The following is a 23,550-nucleotide window of genomic DNA, read 5'->3' as shown; positions in this document are numbered from 1 at the left end:
ATCAACAATGTTGCTTAGCAACAAGAGCAATAGCAAGATGGTTTTTGCCTTGCTTGTGTCTTCCAAGTCTCACTTGAGGGCATCACCCTGGTAGAATTTGATTAATATCCAGAAATGAGCTGCAAGTGAGTCTGAGAAATGTTGTTTCTAACTTTCTAGGCCCTAAAGTTCAGGAACATACATAGAAGGCCTTGGGAATGGATGCCTACTTCCAGCTTACAGTAACATGCTCAAGGAATGAACAATACAGTCATGGTCCAAAAGAGAGCCCCACATGAAGAGAGAGGGATTTCCTTCGGACAGTCATTTTCTTAGTTTTTAAAATACCTAATTCAGAATAGAAATTAAAAATTATGCATAGAGAGTGGAATCACCCATAAACACGTAAAAGTCATTTAGAAACAGTTTTCAACCCTTGCTATATGCCAGACTGTGATAGACATTGGGGATATGACAGAGAACAAGACAGATGCTGTTCCTGTCCTCATGGAACTTTGAGAGAGTAGGGTTTAGAAGTGTCTGGTTAACTGGCTAGGTTCCAAGCCTGTCTCCACCACTTATTAGCTGTATGACTCAAGTTATTTAGCTTCCCTAAGTCTCAGTTTCCTCACCGGTAAGGTAGATATAATCAAATAACCTACCTGATTAAGAATACAGTAAAAAATAAGTGAGAAAATGTATATAGAGTGCTAAGCATACTGCCTGGTTACACGGTAGGGTCTGAATAAATGTTGGCGGAGGATATAAACAAATCTGAGGGCAAATACAATACCAGGACACTGTGGAAATGCTGTGAAACAAGAAAAACAGCACATGTGAGGAGAGGCATTAACTCAGATGTAGGGGACTCAGATAAGGCTCAGGAAGTAAATTAAGTAAATTCTGGGTTGTTACTTGCCAACTAGGAGAAAGCATGCCACATTTGGTGACTAAAAGAAGTTCAGGGTGGCTGCAATAAAGGCAGTAGGATGAGGCTGGGAGGTAGTTTGGAGCAAGACGTTGAGGAGACTTGTAAGATTTTTAAGAGTTTGAATTTTATTCTGAGGGTACCAGGAAGCCAATGAAGAATTCAAAACCAGACAGTGATGTGATCTGATTTATAGTCTAGAAAAAAAATCATTTTGGTTGGGACTGTGGAAAACGGCTTAGAGGAGGGAAAGATTCTGAAAAGTCTGGTCAGAATTCTTCAGTAAATAGAGAAAAAAGGGTGGTCTGAACCTGGGAAACAGCAGAAAGATAAAAATGGAACACTTCTGAAGATAGGCAGGAAGTAATTGGAAAGTAAGCTATACATGTTTTCTGCTATCTTCCTTATCTTTATTTTAATTAGGAAAGAAAAATCTTTCAACAAATTCATCTTATTAGGTAACAGATCAGTGCTGTAATAGAGACCTCTAGAAGCATATGCTCCATGTTTGTTACCTAACATACTAGAGATATTACTATTGCAAATTTAGAGCCATATGCAGAAAAACGTGAAGTCAGGACTACATTTGCATTTGGCTCTTGCTTTGGTGGCCCTCAAATTCTGCGGTGTAGTTGAGCAATCCCCATCCTTTCCCTTCTTAGGATAATCTTTTGATCTGAGCTACTTCTCCAAGACCCACCTTAGAGGTAATTAAAAATATCATGTCACATCATTCATCTTTTAGTTCCTGGGCCTGTTCTTCATGGTGTTTAATTTTGGGGTGTGTTTGGGGTATTAGAAGTAGACGGTGCCCCAAATGAAAGAGTAGGTAGAGGCAGGCATATTTTTTGGCCCCTTGTGGGTAGACCAAGCTGAGCAAAAAGAATTCTCTCTCTACAGTTTGTACCAAGACACAGAAACTGAGGTCAGTGGGTGTTGGGAAGTGAAGCCATGTGTGGTCTATGCCACAGTTTGGGCCATGAAAATCCAAACCATTCTTACAGAGCAGCAGAAACAAAGAACCTTTTGGAGAAGATGATATACAGAGAGAAGGATGATGCTGACACATGGCACAGACATGATCATGTGGAGGGAAAAGAGAGAAAGAGAGAAGGAACAGGGAGAGGCAGAGAGACTGAAGTTTAGAAGCTCCTAGATGCCAAGCAAGGACATCTTAAGAGTCAGATCCTCAAGAGTGTGTTTCCAACGGTCTCCTCATCCTTGGAAGCTACAGCACAAACGACCTGGATTCATCTAGGACTATGTTTACCTTGGAATGATTTGCTCCTTTCTCACCTGCTTCTACCCACCCACCAAAATCAATAAGCCTCAGCTTACTTCCTTTAAGGAGCTGGAGTTCTGAATATTAACAAGATGTTTTCTTGGGTTCAGTCAGATTGTTGAACTTGATGTCTACACAACATATTTTCTTATAACAGCACTGGGGACATAATTTTGCCAAGCTTCTCCACTTTGCTGGGTAACAATCCTGCCCACCCAAGTAGTTTGAATGGAGTTGGCCTCTTTCCTGTTTCCCTTCTCCTTCAAGTCCACGATAGGCAAATGAGCTAGTTTTGGCCAATTAGAATACTTCCTCTTTCTAATTAATCTAGTGATTGATTGAGGGTGGGCACATGACCAGTGCAGGACTCTTCAGAGTCTTCTTAAGGCTTTTAATGGTATTCCTGGGAAAGATGTGCCCTCTTTCAATGGGATTATGATTTGTAAGGGCAACGTCATTTAAGGCTGCAGGCAACCCCTTGTTTTACTGTAGAAAGCATCCACCTGAGAAAAAAAAAAAATCACAAAGGAAAGTAAACAGAGAAATGGTGAAACAAATATATGGGGTCTTAATGATATTTGAACTCTTGAATACAGCTGTGCCTAAAGCTAGGTCTATCCTTTAGCTTCTTGTGTGTGTGTGTGTGTGTGTGTGTTTTCTTCCTACATATCTTAATGTTTTGACATCTTAAAAAACCTTTCTTGCCAGGGAGAGATTGTGCCCCCCTGAGCTAGCCAATTCTTAGAGAGAGCGAAGGGCCCAGTGAGGAGCATGCCTTTGATACGCAAACTAGTCCAGAGCCAGACCTCCTCCCTCTGGCCCATAAACTTCAGGGGGCAATATTCCTCTGCCATAGTCACCCTAGGACCAAGTATGGAGCAGCTTAGGGACCACCGCTGTAGCCAAAAGCCCTCCAACACTACTCAAATTAGCCTATCCTAATCTGTTTCCTGTGCCCTGCCTTGCCTTTCTTGTGGAAACCCCAGTAAAGGCTGTGGCTCAAGCTCTCCTCTCCTGCCTTCTGCCTCTGACCACCCTGGTGTTCTCCACATGGCTGTGCAGAGCATGTCATCCTTCCTGTCTCCAGGACTTGGGAGGATAATACACTTTGTTTCCTGAGCCTCTCCTGCATCTTCACTTGTGACCCGGCCTGGCTGACCATCTCATAAAAGAATACAAAGCAACTCCCCAATCACATATATCAACACATTCTCTCTTTGGCATAAGCTCCTTTGAATAGGGTTTCTGTCATGGAGTTTTGAAACAGCTCTCAGTGAGACAAGAAACTTATAAAATCTAAAAATAGGTGCAGCTACCAACCTTGAGCCACCTCAACTCCAGCAACAGAATGAATATGGCTTGTGAAGATTGAAGCTAGCAGGTCCAATTGGTGCAAATGTTTCTCATGCTTCCATTTCCTCTGAAATTAGTTATTACTGGCAAGTTATTAGAGCAGTTCAGCTGCACCGCTGTTATTTTCTACATCTCATAAATTTGGGGAGTCATGGGATTGAAATTCTAGGTTAGCTCTGACTTAACCAAATTGTGAAGTATTGACGTAATGGAAAACATATTTTGTATTTTGAGTTCCTTATCCTTTATTTAACACTCCCTTGGGCCAAATATGTTTTCCATTTGGGTGACTTGAAAGAGGGAGGCAGAGATATTCTCAAATGTCATTTCAGAGAATACTTAATCAATTATACCTCTTTCTAAAACCGTTAGAACTGATTTTTTTTTTCTATCTCCTATGTCTTCTCTTGGGAAAACTTTATGATGAGTGGTGAGATCTTCAGTCTCATGATGAAAATAATGATTTGTACACACCCCTGCCCCCTAATATCTGTTAGAGGCCATGATGATTAAATCAGCAAATATCTGCATTAACTGAAGAAATTTGTTATTTTTAATGGTATATGACACTTACTGGTTTAAAGATGTCTGTACTTTTTTCCTTTCACTGTAGTGCCAGCAGTATTACTAAGTTTATAACTGATAATCAGGTTTTAAATTTTGTAAACTTCCTTCATTTGTGAAATATGATTTGAATAACTAGAGAAATAATAAGTCTGAGTGAGATGTGTGGGATTTAGGAAGGAGAATCTTGACCTAGGGACATTTTTCACTCCACGGATGTAAAAGTACTTACTGGTGGGCAAGTTGGGGAGAGTGACGCCAATCATTTTAGCTATGTCTCTGAAGATGCTGATCTTGAAGAGAAATGGAGAATGCAAAGGAGAGAGAACTACACAAATGTAGAGAACTACAGAGAATCCCAAAGAGTTATGGTTTTCTCAGAATAAAATGTTTGCTAAGGAAACATAAAATAAATATTCAACATTTGGCTTGATCCCAGGAACTAAGGGAGCCATATCTTTGTATGTGTCATTTTACTCTTCCTATAAATGATGATCCCTGATTTACTTTGCAACCTAGTTTCATAAACATGCAATGGATTCACCTTGATTTGTGATGCAAATGGAAGATCAGTCTGGCCTAAGTACACAGGGAGGTAAGTGAGCATACAGACCCACTCTGCTAAACTTTACATATGAACATTTCAAATCGGACCCAATAGACATTTAAGCCTGCCTATCAGAACAGGTGTTTAAAACAAGGAAAGTTCTGGGCTGGACTGTCTGCCTTAAACCATTTGGAAACTGAACTGGCTGGAGCAGATTGCAAGGTTTAGGCTCTGGGAGAATGACTCTGGTTCGTTTTCAGCCTAAACCAATTATCCAGCTGTTGGAAAGTTGAAATATTAGACCAAATTATATTACCTGAGTTAAAATAAGCACCACTGACAATAGATCACTATATATATTAAGGTGCATGTATTTTGCAAGAGCTGACATTTCTATTTCTGTATCTTATGAGCTAACCTTGGAATCTTCATTGAAAATAAATTTGTTGTTAGCATGTTTTTGGCTATTTGTTCTCATTGGTTGATTTATACACTATTGGCACATTCGTAGAGCTATTACCTTCAAAGACTGGAACTTCCAGAAACATCCTTGACAAATCCATTAATAGAAACAGCAAAGCACTTAAAAACAAGAGGTATTTTCTTTGTAACAACTGTGGAGTTTGACCTAAAGCCGCAATGTGCTTTTTTGAAAAAGCCACTTATTCACACATGGTCTTATTTGATCCATATAACATCCCTGTAAAGTACACAGGGCACATATATTTTAGTATCTCCAGTTGAAAAATAAAGCCTTAGCAATAAATGACTTGCCCAAAACCATACAATTAGCAAGTGGCAGAACAGAGACTTGCTCTCCATGCTTTGTATTCCAATTCCAGAGCGCTCTTTGTTGATACACAAATTAGATATAAACATAAAGAAATTACAATAGATAATTAGAATCATACCCAATTAATCTAATCTGTAAAATTTAAGCCATTATTTAAGATATAAACCTAGAAGACTGAAAACGTATGACTGAACACATATTTATTGCATTGTATTACAAATTCATCTTTCATTGCTACTCTCAGGGTACTGGACTGGTGACAGATTTTTATACTTAGTCTGTCCATAAATATTTACTGACCACTATTCTGTGTAGGAATTTTGAGTTGGGTATTTTTTATTAAAATTGACTTGTAGAGTTGAGTGAGTATCCAGCATTCCATAGCAAGTTATACTGAATTTTGTTGCCTACTTTTCCATTTTTCCTGGGTAAAGAAGGGAAAACCTGAAGGCTTGGTAAGACATTTCTCTCTGCTTTTCAAACCTCTGTTAAGAAGTCATATTCTCTCATTTACAAAATAGTTATCACTTATTAGCCATCTACAATAAGTTAGGTATTCACATAAATCACCGGTAACCTTCACATCTCCTGGTGGGTATAGCTGTCTTCATTTTACGTGCAGTTAGCGTAGCATAGCAGTGAAACAAGATGAGATAGTAGCCTTGGATCAAGAGCAGGACCTTCAATCAAAACTACTAGGATTAAAATCAGGCTTCATACATACCAGCTGTCTGAATTTGGACTGGTTACTTTATTTCTCTGTTCTTCGCTCATTTCTAAAATGGAATAAAATTACATGAAATTACATGAAGTCATAGAGTTATTGTGAGTGTTAAATGAATTAGCACCTGTAACTCGCTTACAGTGCCTGGGCTTCTAGTGCTACCCAATGAATGCTACCTATATTATTAATTGTGTACCCCAGGTCTGAATCTCACCGCCTTTTTTCTTCTTTATATCTCTGCTACTCCCTAGGTGGCCTTACTTAATCCTCTGGTCTTAAATATAAAATTATACCCATGATTCCAAAACTTGTTTCTCCTGCCAAACTGGTACTTTTCAATTGTCAGGCAACTCATGTCACTTCTCTCCATCAAAACCCTCCAGTGACTTCCTGTCTCTCTCAGTGAAAAAAACAAAGCCCCAGCCAGGGCCTCTGTGGCCCCATAAATTTGTCCTACTTTTCTGATCTGCCCCCCACCACTTTCCACTTCCTTTCTTTTCTGCTGAACACTCCCAAGCATTTGTGCTCCTAAGACCTTACATTTGCTCTTCTGCCAGGTGTGCTCTTCCCCTGATATTCAAATGATACATTCTTTCACTTCCTTCAGGTCCCTGCTCAAATACCATTAGAGAGGCCATCCCTGACCACCTAAAATAAGGGAGGATTTCCCCTTCCTTTTCTTCTTATCCTGCTTTATTTTTCATTATGGTATCTATTACCATTATGTTTATTCATTTTTTATGGCCTCTTTTCCCCTCTGAATGTGAGCTGTATTAAAGCAGGGACGTTGTTTTGTTCATAGCCCCCAAGTCAAGTACCTGGAACATGGCAGACACTCAATAAATATTTATTGCTTAACTGTAATTATGTTAATTGCCCAGTTAGAGTCAGAGTTTCATACACATGTCAGCCTCCCTTTAACATCTCTTGCTCTTTCTACCCCCCTAATCTGCATCCCATGTCAAGGTAGATGCAAACCTCATTTATAAATATACATCAATTCTTAGGTGTAATTAAAGTAGAAATTTTATGCACATTAGGGTTGATTTGCTATTCAGTGTAATTTAACAAACATTTACTGTATACCTACTACATGCTCTTCAATAAGAAACAATGACCAGCCTGCTAATGTAGGGTAGCGGTTTATCCAAGAATCTTGAAGCAAGAAAGGTAAATATTTGTACTTGTGGATCTCTAAGTTCAGAATTATTATGTACACCTAAAACTAATACAATGTTATATGTCAATTGTATCTCAATTTTTTAAAAAGTCTTTAAAAAAAGAATTATTAGGTTTATCTGCTACATCACAAAAGAACACTTGGCCATCCCTCCAACTTCCTCTCCCCACCTTCCTCAGTCTCAGTCAGTCCCCTCATTTGCTTAAGCCACATTTCTAGCCAATTTCCTAGATTTCTCTTTCCCTCATCCACATTCAGCTCTTCTGCAAAGCCCATAATCTCTATCGGCAAAACGTAGCCTGAGCTCATCTGCTGCTCACCAGCTTCACTTCCACAAATCCTAGTCTGGGACAACTCCACTTGCCTAAGTATGCAACCAGCAGAATCTCCTAAATGTTTTCCTTGCCCTCCCATTTTCCACCTAGCAGCCAGAGTGAGCTTATAAAAATGTGAATTACTTATCACTCCCCTTTGTAAAAGCATCAGTGGTTTCCTTTTGTTATTCTTCTCTAAGTTATCCCAATCAGAAAAATATCCAAACCTACCCTCGACTCCAAACCTACTTGATTTGGTCCTGATGACTAGTCCGTTCTTCTCACCTAGCATTTCCCCACTTATACACTACACTGGCCACCTTTCACTTTTATAAAGTGAAAGAATCATAGTAATAATTATTATGAAACAATGAAAATAAACCCTTCCCTGTCCCAAAATAGTTGTACTAGCAACTCCTTGTCATTTAGGTCTCAGTTTAAATTTCACCTCCCCAGAAAGGCTCTCCCTAACTTTCCCATTTATAGTAGTCCCCTCTCTTTCACTCACCCTTTGTTCAGACATAGGGTGAATTTGCATTCAATCTTTGTGGACTGCACAAGTGCCATCTAATATTTTCCTTCTCTGTTTATAATCTATTTTCCTGCAGCACAATGTAAAACTTGATGAAGACAGGGAATTTGCTTTCTCAGTAGGATTTATAACAGAGCCTAACACATAGTGAGCACTCAAGAAACACATTGAATGGGTAAATCTTTGTCTCACCTTTGATAGCTTATGTAAAATCACAATAGTTTTCTAACACAGTTTCAGTAACTCTGCCCCATCCGTGTTCTCCCAGTCTGATAGCATTGCTTCAACGTTCAATGCTGGTCAAAGGACCAGTATACTAGGGAAAGATTCAGGTTCTCCAGATTTTTTGGCAACACTAGGTCAAGATCTGGACCGAGTTCAGTTGTTCAAAATCATCACATAAAGAGAAAAATTTTAAGGAAGGGAGAAAGAAAGTAAATCTTAAGATCACACATTTTTGTTGGAAATGTTAGATAAAGTAGCGGTGGACGGAAAAATGTTAGAGTGAGGGAGGAAAACTAAATCAGGAGGTAAGAGAGAGCGCTCACACCAGGCTTTATAAGTATTCATAGTTCTGGGCTTGGGTACCATGTCTCTGCCTTGTAGATCAACACTAAGAAAGGGAGTGTGATGGAGTGAGGTGGAGTGGGGGCGAGAGAAAGGGAAGGGTGGGGAACCAGATCGAGAGTCGCGAAAGAAACTAAAAAGAGACGAGAAGGGCAGAGCAGAGCCATACAAAGGCAGCCCCAGATATTGCCGGAGCTGCAAGCGTTAAAGAGAGGCGGGGAGTGACGCGGTTTGCGTCTGGAGCGGCTCCTTGGAGTCCACAGCATCCACCGCCGGAGCCTCGCCTTCTTTTCTCCCTCTGCAGACATATCGAGACACAAAAAGAGAGGCGACTCCTGGACCAGAGCGGGAGACCCACCCACACCATGACTGAGACCACCAAAACCCACGTTATTTTGCTTGCCTGCGGCAGCTTTAATCCCATCACCAAAGGGCACATTCAGATGTTCGGTGAGTCCTCCCGCCCACCCCCGGTGGCTGCTTCCTCCTTTCTCCTTTCCCTGGCACCTGTGTTTACCAGGGCGACTCAACGGTGAGGCGTGTGGCCCTGCGGAAGGGTACGCCAGCTGATCCCGCTGATGGGAGGTCAGCCCCTCTCTTCCCGGGTCCCGGGAAGGGACGCAGACTGCGCTTCAGAGGCGTCACTTGCTCCGGCCAGACCATGATCGCAAGGGGCCAGGAGGTGGGGGAGGGGAGGGGTCCGAGGTGAGCGCTGGTTTGGGCTGGGTGGACGGTCGAGGTTCTGGAACTGGGGTGAGGTGTGCGGTAGTTTGGCTACTTGGCTGATGAGAATCGCAATGGGGGCAGAGGCTGGGGAGCGGATTAGACGAGGCGTGGAGATAACGTGCTGTTTGTTTAGGATGGGCTGGAAGCTCAAAGGAGTTAAATGGTGTACATGTCTCGGAGACACAAAACACATTCACACACTGCATGCACACCGGTGAAGGGGTTGGGGCGTCAGTGAGATTGATTTAGGGTTTGGCTGATGGTTCCTGGCGGCTCAGGGCGAACGTTCGAGGTGCACGACTGAGTGAATGGGGTGGGGGGCGCTGGCCGGCCTGGGCTTGGCTGCCGGGACCCGCTGCCCAGGAGGGGGAGGGGCGGGGAGGCCGCTGCAGGCTCTTCGCTAGCTGGTGTTGATGGATCGCGGCCCAAGTTGGCTGAGGCTCTCTCTGCCCAGGGCGGCGATGACATTCGGAAGGCTTGCGGTGTGCGAGTATGTGTGTGTGAGTGTGTGTGAGTTGGAGCGGCGGAGGTACATCAACGCGTTTGTTTCTTGGAGGCGTTTGGGCATGGAGAGAGAGAGGGAGAACGTGGGGGCTTCTGGCTGCTGGTTTGGGATTCCGCAGGGGAAAGGGAAAGGTGATCGATGCCTGTCGGAGATCTCGGGCCGCCGGTGGGTGAGCGAAGCGGCTTCGCTCACGCTCTTGTAGGACCCAAAGGCGCGGGGGCGTGCGCGTTTAGACTGAGGGAGGGACACGGAGGTCACTCGAGAAGCAGGATTGAGGAGAGACTGGAAGTTGGGGGTGTATTTTTCTGGCATTGAGGGAAACAAGGAGGAGAGCTCGTAGGCTGGCGATGGATGACACCGGTAGGAGGCCTTGACCCGGCAGGCCAGCCAAGCGCTGTCCAGAGGCGGCGGTGCTGAAACGCAGGGCGCACAGGCACTCGCTCTGGGCACACGTGTTTACTCCGAGCCTGAGGATTGCGTGAGCCTTACTAGGGCTGTTCGGTGAAAGCCACATCACATCGGTAACGACTGCGCGAGATGGCTTAGACTAAAAATAATCCTCCTAACCTAAAAGGTGCATTAAACTGGGCCTGCTTATTAAAAACCTCACGAAAAGAATATAGACTACTTTGAGTAGACGGTGCATCAGGACACATTTATAGGATACAAGAGGGAGACTGAGAGGTAATGCTTCCCTTTCTCACCCTCCGTTCAGCTTTTAAAAATATTTTATTAGGAGCTAATGCGAACTTACCTATTAAATAAGAACTTTTGTCCAAGCATTAAGCAGACAAGAGCATCTCATCAGTCTTCTAAAGGAGTATCTGTGCCCTGGGAACACTACTTTCATCTTTCTTTGGATTCTGCTGTCTTCATCCCTGTCCTTTTTCTCTGCCCTTATTTCCTCTAGCCATTTTATGTTGATGTACGTTATTCCCCTCAGGCAGGGATGGACTCTCCTCTGGAAATCCTTGGCTCTGGGAATCTTTAGTGAGCCAGCAGGTACTGCTCCTTTCTTTCTGGGACTAAGGGTGTAGTTAATTCCACTTGTTTTGGATTGAAAGAGGGATAGATTTAGATTGAGAACCAAGGAGTCTATTTTGCAGCTGCAGAAAGTTTGGTAACAGTAAAAAAGGCTTTTGTTAAGTTGATGCTGACCTGCCAGTTCTCCCTGAGCTTAGAGATAGCATATATGGAAATAGGCATGGATTATAGCAGGGAGGTTTAGACATGAAATAGGTGCAAGGAAACTGTTTGACAATAGGCCTACTTGCTTGATATTGGAGCTGAAGAAAAAGACTATCTTTCAACAAAGCCTTTTGAGTCCATTAGTTACATGTAATCCAGAAAGCAGTATGGAAAGAGGATCCTGTGTGCTCCCTGTGGCTTTAAGGAGCTTATAACTTAATGATGAATTTAGCACATGTACATATGAAAAGGAAACAAGAACAAGAACACAAAATACATATTAAACTATTTTTTTGTAGAATCTTTTGTGGGAATGTCTTAACTCATGATAAATTTTGTAATTTATTTTTGTAGAATAGTTTCTGGTTTACCAATCCTTGTCATATATATTATATCACTGGTTCCTAATTATGAGTTTACATGAAAGGCATCCTTATCTTCATTTTACACATGAGAAACCCATGTTCAGAGGCTAAGCAACTTTCCTACATGGGTTAAGTGAAATGGAGAGTGGGTGGCAGAGCTGAGACTTGAACCCCACATTCCTGAATCCTCCTGTAAAGCTCTTTGAACTATACCAAAGGCAGGAAGAAGTGCTCACTAATCTTCTGACTGCATAATTCTATGAACTCTTATTTCCTTCAGACATAGACCAGCAGATTGAAATTAAAATGGCCATCAGCTAAATGAGACTCCTAAATATTTCCGTAAGAGCTTTTCTTCCATCCCTATAGGAACTGGCTATCCATGAACTATTTTCTCCTTTTAAATGGCTTTAAAGGTTTTCTCCCTAACAATACAGAAATGATTAATGCAATAAAATATTGCACTTTCTTTGAGGTCCCTGAAATTTGTAATAGAAATTTTTTTTTAAGACCCAAGCAGAACTTTCAAATCAGGCACCTTTAATAAAGCTCTTGTATTTTGAAATCCAATTGCTTGCCAAAGAAAAAAGAGAAGACTATAAAAAAAAAAGAGAAATGGCCTTCTGAACTAAAAATTCTTCATCTCTGTAATGTAGTACTTGTAGAGTTCTCAATATTTGTAAAATGTTTATAATTAGCTTTTCCCTTTTCAAAGGGAGTTAATATTATTCCTATTTGTGGCTGTAGAAACATCAAAAATTGATATTTGTGATAGAGATATTTGACAACTATATACTTAACTGTAACTAAAGTGTTTTCAGGGATGAATACATGAACTAATGATGTTCTATTTCCTGGGTTTTCCTTATTACAAAAGATCACGTGATGCTAGAATTTTTTTAAAATATCATTAATATACAATCTTATGATGGTTTCACATAAACAACGCAGTGTTTTCAACATTCACGCATATTGTCGAGTCCTCAGCCCCTCCACTGAGGTCACTGTCTATTCGTGTAGTAAGATACTATAGAGTCATTACTTGTCTGCTAGAAGCTTTTTGTTTCTTAGTTATTAGATTTGTAAAGATTATATTTCAGTATAACTTTCTTTGCACTTATATTGCTATGTCTGTCAGTAAATCCACCACTGGGAAAATCACAGAACAAATTTAAATAGAAAAGTAAGAAAGAACTGATCAAATTAGTTTCTCCATAAAACATGAAGGAATTGAGGGAATCGATCACAATGAAGTATATCCTTTCTGCAAGAAAGATATTGAAATTCATTAACATTATGAAAATAAGATCTAAAAGGGTTTGCTGGATTTTTTAGAAGTACAAAATGGGGAGAAAAAAAAAACAAGGCCCAAAAGTAGACTCTTTTTTAATGTTGAGGCTGTGAATTTGGTAATAGTTAATATAGTTCAAAAGACCATTCCAGAATTTGCCTGTCACAATGAGGATGGCTATATATTATTATATAATATGACTGCTTGGGAATTCTAACTCACTGGTAATTTAAAGGTCCACTAATGGAAACTCATGTATCAATTATGGCAGTTTCATTGGCAGGAGCTGTGTTTGCTCATAACACATGAATAATGACTGAAAAAGAAAATTTAGACATTTTTGCTCACACGAACAGGTGGCTTGGTTTACTTTCTCCTGCTGAATTGATTGACACAATCAATCAAGCCTCAGGTGGACACAGCTATGAGGGGTAGATCTGCCATCTAGTATTCATCCCAAACCAAACAACAGGATATAACCAAGAAGGTTGATGTTCTAAGAATGTTGAAATAAGGGTTCATTTCAGGTTTTCTTCTTTTTTTTTGTTTTATTTGATTTTACTTTATGTTTCTAAGTCTTTATGCTTAGAACTGTCAGCATTAGGAAGTTCATATGCCTCTTAGGAAATAATTGAGCTATTGCTTAGTAGGAACATCCTTTAAAAAATGTTATGAATCTCAAGAGTAACATTTCTACAGTTTTCCAATGTTAGACCAAGTCAAGTGACCAGCCTAAAGTTTGAAGGCAAACTAAAAAACATAACCTGCCAACTCTCAAGTTTGGAACTCTGTTAGAAATTGCCTCAACATGACAAGAAAATGCAAAACTAGATGGATAATCTATATTTCCCATTATTTATCTATTTATAGGTGATAACTTTGAAAGTAGTCTATGCGTGACTGGGAAAGAGAATGAAAACTCAGTTTTGAAAATGCTTCTTTAGAAAGATTCAAGTCTAAATTTATAAAGTCATTGTCCTCTCAGCCATCAATACAGTGTTCTGTATGCAGTACTTGCTTAATCAATGCTTAATGATACCATAAAATACACAGTTTCTAATAGTGGTCCCATTCATTTTTTTAATTGAAGTATCATTGATATACAATCTTATGTTGGTTTCAATTATACAACACAGTGTTTCAACAGTTACCCATATTATTAAATCCTCACCCCTTCTAGTGCAGTCACTATCACTCAACATAGTAAGATATTACAGGATCATTAACTGTATTCTCTGTGCTATACTACCATCCCCATGGAGGTCTCATTCATTTTCAAAAAGTTTTCAAATCATCCTGAATGTCTCAAAAAGATCCTAAGGACACAAAGGAATGCATTAAATATTTTTTCAACACTAGATTTTTGAAAACAATATTTAGCATGCAAATTTTGGTTAAACAAAAGCAGTTAAAATAATTCTCAAGGATTGATATAACAGACCGAGAACAGGGATATAGGAATTTATTTTGTAGAGAATTACATAACTTTACTTATGGATATGTTCCATATCTCAATATATGTAAATGCAGCTTTAGTTTATCAGGAAGCAAGATTTCCATTGCCAGAGGTTTTCCAATATTAAGGATTCAATTACACGGAACATTTTCATTTTTTGGGTATAGTTTGGCAGATAGCCTCAGAAGTATTTTAGCCCAAAAAGATGTGTTCTGTGGCTTACATGGTGTGACCAAGGCCATCCTCCTGACATTACCTCTCTCCTCCTTTTGTATCTCACAATATCTCCATGATCTATGAACTCTGCAGCAAAGGTGAATGTTATAACCACTACCAGCATCATCACCTTTCCCATTATCATTTTAATAATGGAGCTACCTTATTTGAGCTTCTTTAACTATTACACTGTTTTCCATTAAATCTATTGCATGGTTCTCTTTAGTTCCGGACAAGTGAGCCAGCCAGGAACATTCTTGTAATGTTGGGATAAGGGGATACGAAGAGGAGGTAGAAAAGGAGCAAGACTCAGGGGCTGGAAGTGGTGGCAGCTAAATCGCACTCTTTTTCTTTTTCTCCTGCATTATATTGCCTCCACATGGGTAGCCATGCTGCTACATATTAACCTCATTTAATCTACTGGACAATAGGAACATGAGTAAAGTATAGCCCTTAGGTGAGACTAAATGCTTATAGTTCTTCTCTTGCTCCAGTTGTTTGAGTCAAAAACCTTGCACTAGTGCTTGATCCTGCTCTTTGCACATCCCATCTGTGTCAGCAAATGTTTTTGGATCTAGGAAATACGACTACGACCAACCGTTTTTTCCCCAACTACAGCCCTGGTACTAGCCGCTGGTATCTTTCATCCAAATTATTGCAGTGGCTGCTTATATGATGTCCCTGCTTCTACCCTTGGCCTCAAGAATTGCCAAAGCAATCTTTTTTAAAAATGTAAACCAGATCTATGTCAGATCATGTTGCTCCTTTGCTCAAAATCTTCCAGTGGCTCCCTATCTTATTCGGGGTTAAAGTTATTAAATGACCTACAATGCCTCCATGATCTGCCACCTGTCCCTGTCACCCTCTTGTCCCAACACACCTCTTTCATCTCATTCTTAGCCAGTGCCACTGACCTCCCTGCTTGGGCCTTATAGTCTTTGTACTGAATGTTCCCTCTGCCTGGAATGCCCTTCTCCCACACATCCCCATGTCTAACTCATCCTCCCCAGAGTCTTTGCTCCAATGTAATCTTCTCATTGTTCATTTTGCAGGTCCTGCTCCCCTGATCACATAATTTAAAATCACAGCTCACATACCCCCAGTCCTCCTTATCCCTCTCTGTATATCTTTTCCCCTTACCTCTCATCACCATTTAACAAAGCAGGTCATTTCCTTATATGTCATGTTTATTGTTTAATGTCTGTCTCCCTAGCTAGAGTGAGCACTTCAAGGGCAGGGGCCTTTACCTACACTGCTCACAAATGTTTCTCAGGCTCCTAAAAGAGTGCTTGTCATATAGTAGGTGCTCATTAAATGTCTGTTGAATGAGTAAATGAATGAAATATTAGAATTACCTACCATCCTTACCTGGAGTCTATATTCTCTCTGTGTCAGGAAGGGTAGAGTCATGAAAGGACTCAGTGACCATGGATTCCCTTAACAAATGTTTATTAAACTGTGAATGTGCTCAGGCACCATGCTAGGCCTCAGGGGTATGAAAATTAAAGGCACTCCTTCCCAAGCCTCAGGTTGATCATCATCTGTAGAAGGGATAAACAAACTAAACATAGCAGTTCAAGTCCTAAGTGCTATAAAAGAGGCGAGAATGAGGTAAAGTGGGATTCTGGAGGGAGAAGTTATCACTCTAGATATGGTGGGAGGGCCATCAACGAAGGTATTATTAGTGAGTGTGAGCTTGAAAATTGGAGCTGCCCAGTGGATAGGATGGAGAATGGCATTCTGGACAAGAGCAGGGTATGTATAAAGGCCCCAAATGGCATGGCACATTACAGAATCTCCAAGGAGCTTGCTAGATGACTAGAATGCGGGTGGGGACAGGGAAGGACGGGAAATGAGGGAGCCAGAAAACAGCAGGGACCTGGGGGAAGTGCAGTGCCCAAAGGTTCAGACTTTCCCCAGGATCTTTAGAGCCCTTGAAGGATGATGGGCAAAGGAGTATGTTTCAGATTGGCTTGCAACCCTAATGTCAATGTTTCCTTTAAGAGGGATCTGCCATGGTGATTTTATCTATTTTAAAGCTATTATGTCTGCATCATTCTTTGGAATAAGGAGGACTTTTCCTTTCTTTTTTTTGTTTTTCATGATATTATTTGTTCATTTATTTTTGTTTTCTGAAAGGAAACCATTGCACTTTGTACAAGCCATATCTGCTGAAGGAATATATAAGTGAAAATTCATACTGCTGTACAACACACCCAGACAAGCAAGCAATTGAACAACCAACCACTTCCCTGATGGCAAGTTGTTCTCACTAGGTTCTAAACGTCCTTTTGTACCTCAGCGGGATGGCCCCTTGTAGCTCAAGTATTCTCTGATTTGGTGAATTCATTTCACCCTAAGTTGATCTTCCATGATTTTGTAGAATTTGGATCAAGTGCCTGCCTCTTTTCCCATGGGCTTAATTGTCTGAAGAATAAAGACCATGGATAACTTTTTCCTCCACACTTGTTTTAAGCTCTAATCCTCTTTGGAAGTCTTAAACGGTATATTTCTGCTCTTCCTGTAAAACTATGGGTTTCCATGATGTTGAAATCTACTATTAGATCATTTTATATCCACACATAAGTGACATTCCATTGGGGAGTTGGTTTCCCAATTTTTTACTCTTCAACATTTTTCTAACCCTTCATCTTGGTACCCACAGAGAGGAGGAACACTCATTCTGTGGAGCACAGAGACTAAACTACATCAATAACTGTTGATATTTCTTTTGAAATATTTATATGCTGATAAATAGCAGTATGTGGTTCATCACATGAACTACAGGATCTTTAAAATAAGGCAATTTTTTAAAACTTAGAAACTGTTAACCATTTAAGAAAGACAGTAAAATATTGTACACATAAATTTAAGCCATAATTGCTTCATTTACCGTGAACCAATCTTGCTAAGCACAGTGTGAAAATTATTTACTTGTTATGCCCCAGGAAATCAAAGTTTATGGATAATACATGATTTCCCCACGCTGTAAATAATGTTGATAAAGAGTGGATAAATGTCCTGGTTTTTCATTTTGTTTCATTATTTCTCTATATAAAATTAGTAAACTGAAATTAACAAACTGAATTGCTATTGATTTGGGAATATACTTACTCTCCTTTAACCTTTGTTTTCTCATCTGTAAATGGGGTGATTGATATAAGGGAGGGGTCATGCTGGCCGAATATGGCTTGCAAGCTGAGAATGGCTTTACATTTTTAAATGGTTGAAACAAAGTAAAAGAAGAAGAATATTTTATGATTCATGAATATCTATGAATTTCAGAATTAGTATTCATAACTGAAATTTTATTGGCACACAACCACATTCATGTATGTATTGTCTATGGCTATTTTCACACTGCAACAACAGAGTTGAGCAGTTGTGACAGAAACTGTGGGGACTGCAAAGCCTAAATTATTTACCGTCTGTGTCTACAGAAAGTTTCCCCACTGATACAACTCTACTTCTGGGGGTTGGAATGGGGAGTGAATCTAAAGGGTTCTAAAAATACGAAATGCAGTTAAAATTCATTACCCAGAGGAACTCTTTAATGAACAATTTTCAGTCCAAACTGAATCTCTAAAAAGAGTCATTTAAGTAGCAAATATAGTTTCAATTTCATAATTGTAATTTTTCTGGCTGACTGAGTAAATGACCATGTTCACAATGGGGATGATTTTCTAGTGTTTGGTTTACATTGGACGTTGATTAGCCCCTCTGGCTAATGTTGGATGTTTATCTGCTTTCCTAGAACATGCTTTTCCTGATTCACAGCTACCTCCTTCTTTAAATCTGATATTTTATATATTTTATATTTAAGGATTAAAAAAAATAGCCCATCAATTGCATCAGTGCAAAAGCACACTGCTCTTGCAGTCACATCTCATTTTTCTGCAGCATCTCACCTCCCTCTGAACTCAAATAACACTTGGTTTATACCTCTCTTATAGCACTTAGCACATTGTGCTGTGGGTTGTAGCTATTTATGTCCATGTTTTATGTTCTCTATCAGATGTAGGCCCTTGTCAGGGTCATATGGCTTTTTATATCTCCTAAGGTGCCTACCACAGTGCTCTAGGCACATGAGATACATGAATGTTTAGCAAATGAAGGAGTGATTGAACTGTTAGGAATATTCAGAATCTCAAAGATTAAGCAAAATAGGTGATTAAAAATCAGAGAAGAATTTGGGAACCAGTAAATACAGGAAAACAGATTCATGACAGTCAGAGTATAGAACAAATAGCAAACACTCAAGGAGTTCAAAATTGAGATAATTGTTCTCTCCAGATAGGAAGGCTCCTGCATCCTAGAGTTGAAGCCTATCCCAGAGGATAGCCTTCTCAGAGGCTGTGGGCACTGTGGGAACCTACAAGTTATGTTTGGGAGCTATTGAGTATGTTTAAGTTGGCAGGAATGAGAAATGTATGGAGGATGAAGGTGAGTCCTGGAACTGTCCACTGGATGTTCCAGTCACATGCATGGTACATCTAGGAATGGTTCTCAGTGGGGCAAAAGTAGGTTTGAGGGTGGCAGAATTTATTTTTATTTTTATGTATTCACAGTTTGAAAAAAGGTTGTATGTACATGGCACCTGGCAAAGGAAAGCTTTGTATGTTATTTGCTTGCCTTCAAGCAAACTGAACAGAAAACCTTAGTTTGTCAGTTTTAAGTTTCATCTTCAGAAATGACAGAATCTCCATTTGAAGATTTCAAAAATCATGCAGATGCTCACACAGTCCTGAATTCCCCCTTAAAGCATCGTCACAAGTGTTCATCCAAACTCTGCTTGCGATCTTCCAGGGCCAGGGAATGCACTGTTTTCCAAAGCAGCCAAGTAATAGTTGGCACAGTTTTACTTTTTTTCAAGATTGTTCCTTCTACTGAGCTGATACTGGTCTTCCTGACACTTTCATTTGTTGGCTCTAGTTCTTTTCCTTGAGATCCATGGAGCAAGTCTAATCTGTCTTCTACTTGTAAAACGTTCAAATAGCCAAAGACAGCAACTCTGTCCTCCACCCAAGTCTTCTCTTTGGGCTTAACAGGCCCTGGTTCCTTCAGCTGGACATCCATTGCTGTTTCTTGTCTTCATAATATCCTAGCTAATTTCTTTGAACATATCTTTATTGTCTATATCCCTCTTTTAATATTATTTCCAGCTCATGATGCATCATTCTGATATGGCCTGATGTGTGCTGTCTTATCTATTAATGAGCTTAGCTTATTGGATGTTCCCATTATTATGGTCCTTCCTCGCTGAATTAGGTAAGGCAGTCTAAGGCTACCTGCATGCTAAAATGTCCTGACATTCTGAATAATCAATCAATGTGGTGGACTAAGCTGCTAAAGTAGTCCAATTCATTTAAAAATCTGCCTAGTTAAAAAAAAAAAAAGACTGGTTTTTCATCAAGATATGGTAAATTCTGGAACTTTGCAGACCAATGCACATGTTTAGCTCACTTGCTGCCCTGAGAATGAGAAAGAAATTTTGCAGGTTTCCGGAGAGGGCTGAGACTAGAAGTCTCTGAACTTTGAACTTTCAAGTTTCTTGATATTTCATTGCAGGGGCTGTTGTTTGTTAAATGGATTCTGTTGAGTGCTCCAAATTAATTCTTGTCCGTGTCTGAAGGTCCTGTTTTGGGGACTGCACTCTGAACTTTCTTTCCATCTTGTCTGGCTCTTCCCCTCATGGTCATGCTACTGGCATTGCTCTATTACCAGAGCTCCCCTGAGAGTGGCAAAAATGCTCTTGTTCCCTGCAATGGTGACTGACCCAATAAAGGTGGACAGTATCACATTTAAATTGGACAGGTGGAATCTTTAAAAACACAATTCACAAAAAGGTCATTTCCTTGTGGAAACTTCCAAACATACACAAAAGCAAGCAGAATGACATAATGAACCCAGACATGTCCCTGTCACCCAACTTCAGTAATAATCAGTCCATTGCCAATCTTGATTCATTGATACTCTCCTTTAACCTTTCTTTTCTCATCTGTAAATAGGGTGATTGATATAAGGGAGGGGTCATGCTGGTAAGGGTCACCCCTACCCCCTACCCCCCAACCCCTGCCCTATATCCTTTTGAGGCAAATACCAGACATCCTACTGTTTCAAGGTGAGATCCTTTCAGCTAGAACATAATTACTTCTCTGTCTATATGACCTGGATCTTTCTCCTCCGCATTTCGTGTTTGTTTGCTTGAAAGTTTGAGCAGCAGGTGGGGCTTGCATGGGGAAAATGTCTAATTTCCATTTTGAACAGATACAATAATACCTCTACCCTGGTCAACAGTGGGTGACATTTTAACCTCATCATGGCCTTTAAAGCAAGGGAATTGTGACCTTGCCCCTCCTTCTCACTTCATGTAGAGCCTTGGTGGCTGAGTGTGGACCTCCCACTGGACACAATGGGCCATTCTTCTATGGCATGCAACATTCAGCTCTTTATCCCACGTTGTTGTTCAAAGCCCTGACTGTGTTAGAAGATATTCCCGCATCAGTGGTTCCCAACCTGGGGGCTCTGAACAACCAGGGTTTCTCATAAATCAGCATAAGAATCTGGGAATTATTTCCGGTATTTCTAAGCATATTCATTTACCCTCAACATAGCATAGGCTAAATTCAAGTTTCTGGGCTTATGCTTGTATTATTACCAGTTTGGTGAGGTAAGCTTATATGATCAGCAGGAGTCCGGCTTGGTGGGTATAGATGTTTTTGATAAACGAAAAAAGAAATAGCAATTTTTTTGGGTCCATTTCTTCATAGGAGGAGGAAAGTAATGAAACACTGTTTGGTGGCAAGGATGGCTCCTGCAGTAGCATTTGAGTTCTAAGTTTCCGTTTAGCCTGACTTTAACCTCTGTAGAAAATTAAACTAAAATCCCTCTTCTTGGTCCCTTTACCTTCCCTAGGGGCAGTTTTAAATCAACTTTCCAAGGTATATTGTCATGTAGTTTTGTTGTCATTTGCATTTAAATGTAGTGAATAAAGAACACCCCTCTGAACCCCTTGGGGAATGTTTAAGCCCAGTGTCCCATTTTGCCCTGTAAATCCTGTGGCTCTGAATATTCATACAAGAGGCTCGAATGACTTCTCCATGCAGAATTTGCTCTTCTTGGCTGCACTTGTTTTGTTAAGACTAGTTCCTCAGGGTTTCATCTGTAGTTGCATTGAGCTCCAGCAGTGATGGAGAAGGGATGATGGGGAGCTGGTGAGGACAGCCTCCAGAGCGGAGCCTCCCAGCACGGCCAATCTGCCATGGGGGCTTCCATACTGTTTCTCTGGCCTTGCCTCCGCCCACCACACCTCACTTGCTCCCATCTCCCTCTCAGCACAACCCATAGTAATTTACACATACACAGTTCTTTCAGATGCAAATTAGTTTAGTTCAGTCTGTTGTGCTCAAAACAATTTTTTGTTTGTTTAACGAAATGCAGAAACACACTGTGTTTGATAAAGCTGGAAAGGGAAAATGGAATAAGAAATGACATTGCTTATGAAGATTTTTTTTATTGTATGAAACCGCTTTGGAGTAAAGTCTGAACTTCAGAAATTAAAGGAATGTGGAAGAGAACAGAAAACCCCACTTGTCAGGTAGGTGACCTCTCAGCCTCCCTTCCACAGGCTTTGACTCTCTCCAGAGGCACTTGCCCAAAGGCCTGTGTGGGAAATGGAACCATTTATAGACACCCTTCCTGCAGTGGGGGAGCAGTAGCTTGACGTCCCTGACGCCAGGGCATTTTTCTGGCCTGTGTTGTGACCGGTTCTGTTCATCCTCTTCAATAAACCCTACAAACTAACACACGAGCCAGCACTTATGGAGCACTTACTTCGTGTCAGGTGCTGTTTTAAAGGCTTTCCTTGCTTTACCTCATTTAGTCCTTACAGCAATGCTCTAATCATTCCCACTCAGCTAGTGATCAAAGGGTGGGTGACTTGTGTCAACCCAGACAGCAACGGGGTGGTGGGCAGAAATGCAGACCCACATGCTTTGGCTTCAGAGGTCACTGTTTTAACTACTGCAAAATGCTGCCTCGAATAATTTGTGGAGTACAAAGGGACCCTCAGCACTGAATAATTTGTGGAGTACAAAGGGACCCTCAGCACTGTGTTAGGGGCTGTGACAGAGCAGAACCAGGGTGTAAGTCCAGGGACAGGAAATTCCGGGGCAAAATACCTCTAAAAACCGAAATCAATCAAAGGGAGAAATAAAGTTTAAAACCCGTTTATTGCTTACAAACTACAGTCCAGGGCCGTCCTTCTCCCCTGCTCCAGCAGAAGCAAAACTGGCCCTCCCCCTCACCTCTTAGGTACAGATAAGCCCTCTGTTGCCCAGGTATTACCCACTGATATGGAGATGAACTTCTCTCCACCCCTGAGGAATGATGCAAATGCACTAAAGCCATACTTCTCTCCACCCTTGAGCTCCTGTTGATATGCATATGTACTAAAGCCAGGCGAGATATTCTGGAAATATTACAATTTTACTCACACAGGGGCTAGGCTTCACCTGGCACTTGCAGCTACCAAGTGGGCCAGTGCCAGGGTTTGCGTGCAGAGGCCGGCATTACTCTGGGGATCTTGCCCAAGGCAGGCCAGGACTCTGCAGACCACACAGGAGATCTGTGGACAGGTCCAGAGGACAATGAAAGGAGTAAAAAGAAGGACTAAGTCCAGAATCAGGAGATACTGGGGGGAAACAGGAGAAGATGGGGAGCAAATCAAAGAAGGGTCCTGAGTGATGACCTTGAACTGAGTGAAGTAACCACATTCATCTTTTCACTAATTTAAAGGCACAGGGTCAGAGCAGACAGCTCACAAGTATAAAATCTCTCCCTTCTTTTTACATTGTAGTTGGCAAGACTATCTATAGTTAATTTTTAGTAACCTCCCTCTCCCAAAAAACTGTAAAATTAGAATAATAACAGCTACCTTATCAGGTTTTTGAGGATTAAATAATTGAATACATTGTAATGCACCTCCTTTGACTCCCTGGCTCTCACCGTGGGCCTCAGTGCATTATTGCAGCCCCTGCAA

At 40.8% G+C, this 23,550-nt stretch overlaps 1 protein-coding gene across 4 annotated transcripts in view; it reads left to right on the top strand.

The window, feature by feature from the left end:
- NMNAT2 (nicotinamide nucleotide adenylyltransferase 2) overlaps positions 1-23,550 on the top strand; it is a 190,843-nt gene that overhangs the window by 40,709 nt on the left and 126,584 nt on the right. For all 4 annotated transcript variants that reach the window (XM_073216883.1, XM_037021089.2, XM_037021091.2 and 1 more), the window contains one exon: positions 9,068-9,213. In XM_073216883.1, the coding sequence (XP_073072984.1) occupies positions 9,129-9,213 (85 nt within the window). In that variant the 5' untranslated portion in view covers positions 9,068-9,128. The remainder of the gene's footprint in view (positions 1-9,067; positions 9,214-23,550) is intronic.

The sequence above is a fragment of the Manis javanica genome, chromosome 11, assembly GCF_040802235.1.
Source record: "Manis javanica isolate MJ-LG chromosome 11, MJ_LKY, whole genome shotgun sequence".
NCBI lineage: Eukaryota > Metazoa > Chordata > Mammalia > Pholidota > Manidae > Manis > Manis javanica.
The sequence above is the reverse complement of the archived record's forward strand: the minus strand, read 5'-3'. Positions and strand labels throughout refer to the sequence as shown.